Raw genomic sequence first — 3574 nt, forward strand, 5'->3', positions numbered from 1 at the left:
CCCCCTTCACCCTCAAAAAAAAAAAAAGGGTTTTTTCCTAAAGTAAGGCAGATAATGCTCCTACTTGGGGAGTCAGTAGAGCCTTTGGCAGTTAAAAGTACAAATGCTGGAGCCAATTGGCTGGTTCTTACTCCTGCTCTGCCAGTTACAAGCTGTATATATAATCTTGGGCAAGTTAACCTCCACAACTAAAACAGTATTAGTAGCAAGGAGTAAACGATTTAATGGTTGTATTGTCTTTAGGACAGTGAATGATACATAGTAAGAGAGACGTAGTATATTTTGAATCATTTATATGCATAGGCATGTATTTATAATTATATTTAAAATGTGTATGGTATTTGGGAAGGCTCCACGGAATCATTATAATTCCCAGGACAGGTCCTTGTATTAAATATTTATCTTAAGGGAATAAACATTTGGTGCTATTGTTCATGATGGTGATGATAAAGTAACTACAATAAAAAAAAAAAACCACCATAAAATAACCCAGTTTTCTTTGGCTTCAAAAGATGAGTATTGGAAAACCAGACTAGCATCACTAATTTCTAAGTTTCTAATCATTTTGTGAGCTGCCAGTTAACTCTAGACATTGAGGAGGGATTTTCTCTTCAAAGATACCCAAATACCTGAGAAGTGAACACTTCTTCATGACCAGAATTTATCTTTAGGAGTTATTTTGTCTGTCTAGACTCTGAAAGAATAAATATATGTATATATGTTTATCTATATATTACCAAATGTAATGTTCTCAATAAGAATCTAAATTCTCATTGGAGGGCAAACAATAATATCTTAACATGAGGGGGAAATGTGCACTAATAAAAATTTTGGTTAACAGACTATTTCTGAAATTATCTTTCAATTATTTATGCCATCATCCTAAAAACTACTGGTTTCAGCTCCCCTATCTTCAAGAAACTGATAAACATATAAAAGTGTAATATAATGTCAATATTTTTCAAAGTGTACTCAATTCCCATTAAAACCCCTTATTTTTTTTTTGTCATTCCCAGTCACCTTAGCAAGAATCTGAGTGAAACTAGTCAAGTGTGACATGAAAAGCTCACATTCTACTCCAAGCTGACTTGCTCAATTCTTGCTAGTCAAACACATTTTAAAGTGAAGGACTTTAAAAAATATAATTAACTGCTTTGCAATTACAGAAACAAGTCACTTTTTCAAGAAAATCAAATTACAATGATTTAGACAGAAAAACGAGTATTGTCTTTCTTTTAATATACATTCTGCACTTAGGTGGCTGGATAAACCCAACTCCCAGCTATTCTTATACTTAAAAAATATCTGTAAGGAATGAGATGTGCCTTTAGAAAAAGAAATGAAATTGCCAGGAGTGGAAAATAAATAGAAACTATAAAAAATAATGAGTAAATTGATTAGTAACTCTCCTATCCTACTTGGAAACTACAGCAAGATTCTTATACCAAAACAGAAATATTATTCTCTTAAAATACAAATCTTTTTTTAAGTAGTCAAGGCATTAAAAATTTCTTTTCCAGCACTACACGATTAATATATCTTAAAAGAAAAGCAAATTAAAAATCATGCATTCTAAAATGAAAAAGGGAGCGCTGGTGGTTTAAGTGTTTAGGAACTGTGCAAAGGTGTGGTTTGAATCCACCAGTTGCTCTGAGGAGGAGAGTTGGGTAATCTCCTCCATGTGATTTACTGCCTCTGAAAACCCACACACGGGTCAGCTATAGGTCAGTTCTGACTCAACAGTCCTCAACAAGAGATTAAGAAAGGAATTCTCCCTTAGGTGGCAAAATACAATTTTTTAAAAGAAGAGAAAATTTAAAATGTTCACTGAACAGACGACAAAAAGGAAGGGAAAGGAGGAAAAAAAGGACTGACCCACTCGAAATGCTAGTGGTTTTCCTTTATTTAATTGTTCTTGTTCTCTGTGGTAGATTAATACCTTCTGAAGAAGCACCTGGGCCAACTCTTTTTTCCTGTGGTGAGCTGATTCTATAAGAGTAATGGCCTCTGCTAAGCAGGCCCTTTGTCCCTGGATTAAGCCAGTATAAAGTTTATCCACAAATCTTTGCTCTTTATCAGAAAGTCTTTCTGTGTGTTGCTTTAAGGTTGTTTGGACACATAATTTTCTCTTTACACCAACTGATGGCAGCATCCGCTTTGTACAATAGAGTCCAAGAGAATTAAATGGCTGAGTACATGAGATTCCTGATCCGAGGTGAGTACTTGAGGGACAGATGAAGCGGGAACGCAGGAAAGGTGTGCTTAAAAGGCCTCTTAGGAGATGCTGGTGAGAACACTGGAGCAGCACAGGAATATTCATTTTGTTTCTACCTGAAGAAAACACTGCCAGCTTTTCATTCAATGTGATTTGTGACCTCCCTAGAAGAAAGAAAAACATATTTTTTGCCAGTTCAATATACAACTGAGATACATAAGTGCTAAAATGGAAAGTACAGCATTTTCTCTACATATTAAAACACAATAATCAGCGTTCTTGATAGCACAAATGGAAGTTCACTAAGAAAACTTTTTATTAAAAAAGACTGTCTACTTGACCACAGTCAGAATTCAACGTAACCCAAATTTTGAAATCAATACTGGACTGTAAACTACAATTTAAATTAAATGTCTTTCTGAACAAACTATACAAAGTCCGTCTGTGTAGAAATGCTATGGTTTGCTTAGTTTCTTTCTGTAAGTATATTTTACATGCATCTTAACAATTTTCCTAAATCAGATATAGCTTATTTTGCAGCTCAGCTCAGACAAAAGATTCACATTTGTTTCTTCTGGTGTTGGTTTTTTGGGTTGTTGTTGTTTTTTATAAAGACTTCCAGGAGTTTTTATTTCTTTTTAATAAAATTTTTATTTTATACTGGGTTACTTACAAAGTCATATACATTGTTTTTCACACTGGATCTTTCTTTCCCATTTTCTTTCCCCACCTCTCCCTCTGCCTATCAAACTTTGCGACCCTATGATGACTCCCCTGCCCATCCTCACCCCTCTGCTCCCACCCTCCCCACCTTGGATTCTCATACATGTTCTACTAGTTATCTATTTCTACAATAATGGTCTTATACAGTATTTGTCCTTATGGGTCTGAGTTAGTTCACTTAGCATAATACTCTCTAGTCCCTCCCAAGTTAGGTAGTGATTTTCAAGAACATGGAAACTGCCCAAATGTCCAACCAGAATCGAATGAATTGAGAAAGTATGATTCATTCACATGATGGACTACTTACACAGCACACAGGAGCAAGGATTCTGAAAATCACTGGTGTTGGTTTTCATGCTTTTTCTACAAAGGATATGTAGTATAGGCACAGGCACATGGCCAGAATGACCTAGCTTAAGTGAATAAATGAAAAACGGAAAAGGTATTCACAGGAAGTGAGATGAGAGTTGTAAAGTCACTAAATCTGTGTACCGCTAAGCACAGCTAAAATCACCAAGATACTTTATTAAAAACACGTAGTTCCTGCCCCATTCAACACAGTTTCAATAGGCAAACACACTAAGGTTTGAAGCATTATGGTATTAGATGAAGCTCTTATCCTTGCATGTCCTGATA

The 3574-nt window shown here is 35.3% G+C and overlaps 1 protein-coding gene across 1 annotated transcript in view; it reads right to left on the bottom strand.

Moving 5' to 3' along the window:
• The window catches only part of MMAA (methylmalonic aciduria (cobalamin deficiency) cblA type), a 16995-nt gene extending 14655 nt beyond the window's left edge, over window positions 1-2340 (bottom strand). The window contains exon 1 of the mRNA XM_006887005.1: window positions 1876-2340. Within this exon, the coding sequence (XP_006887067.1) occupies window positions 1876-2320 (445 nt within the window). The 5' untranslated portion in view covers window positions 2321-2340. The remainder of the gene's footprint in view (window positions 1-1875) is intronic.
• Between the last annotated feature and the right edge of the window lie 1234 nt (window positions 2341-3574).

Source organism: Elephantulus edwardii, unplaced genomic scaffold (assembly GCF_000299155.1).
Source record: "Elephantulus edwardii isolate Elephantulus edwardi_28Jun2011 unplaced genomic scaffold, EleEdw1.0 scaffold00053, whole genome shotgun sequence".
Lineage (NCBI taxonomy): Eukaryota > Metazoa > Chordata > Mammalia > Macroscelidea > Macroscelididae > Elephantulus > Elephantulus edwardii.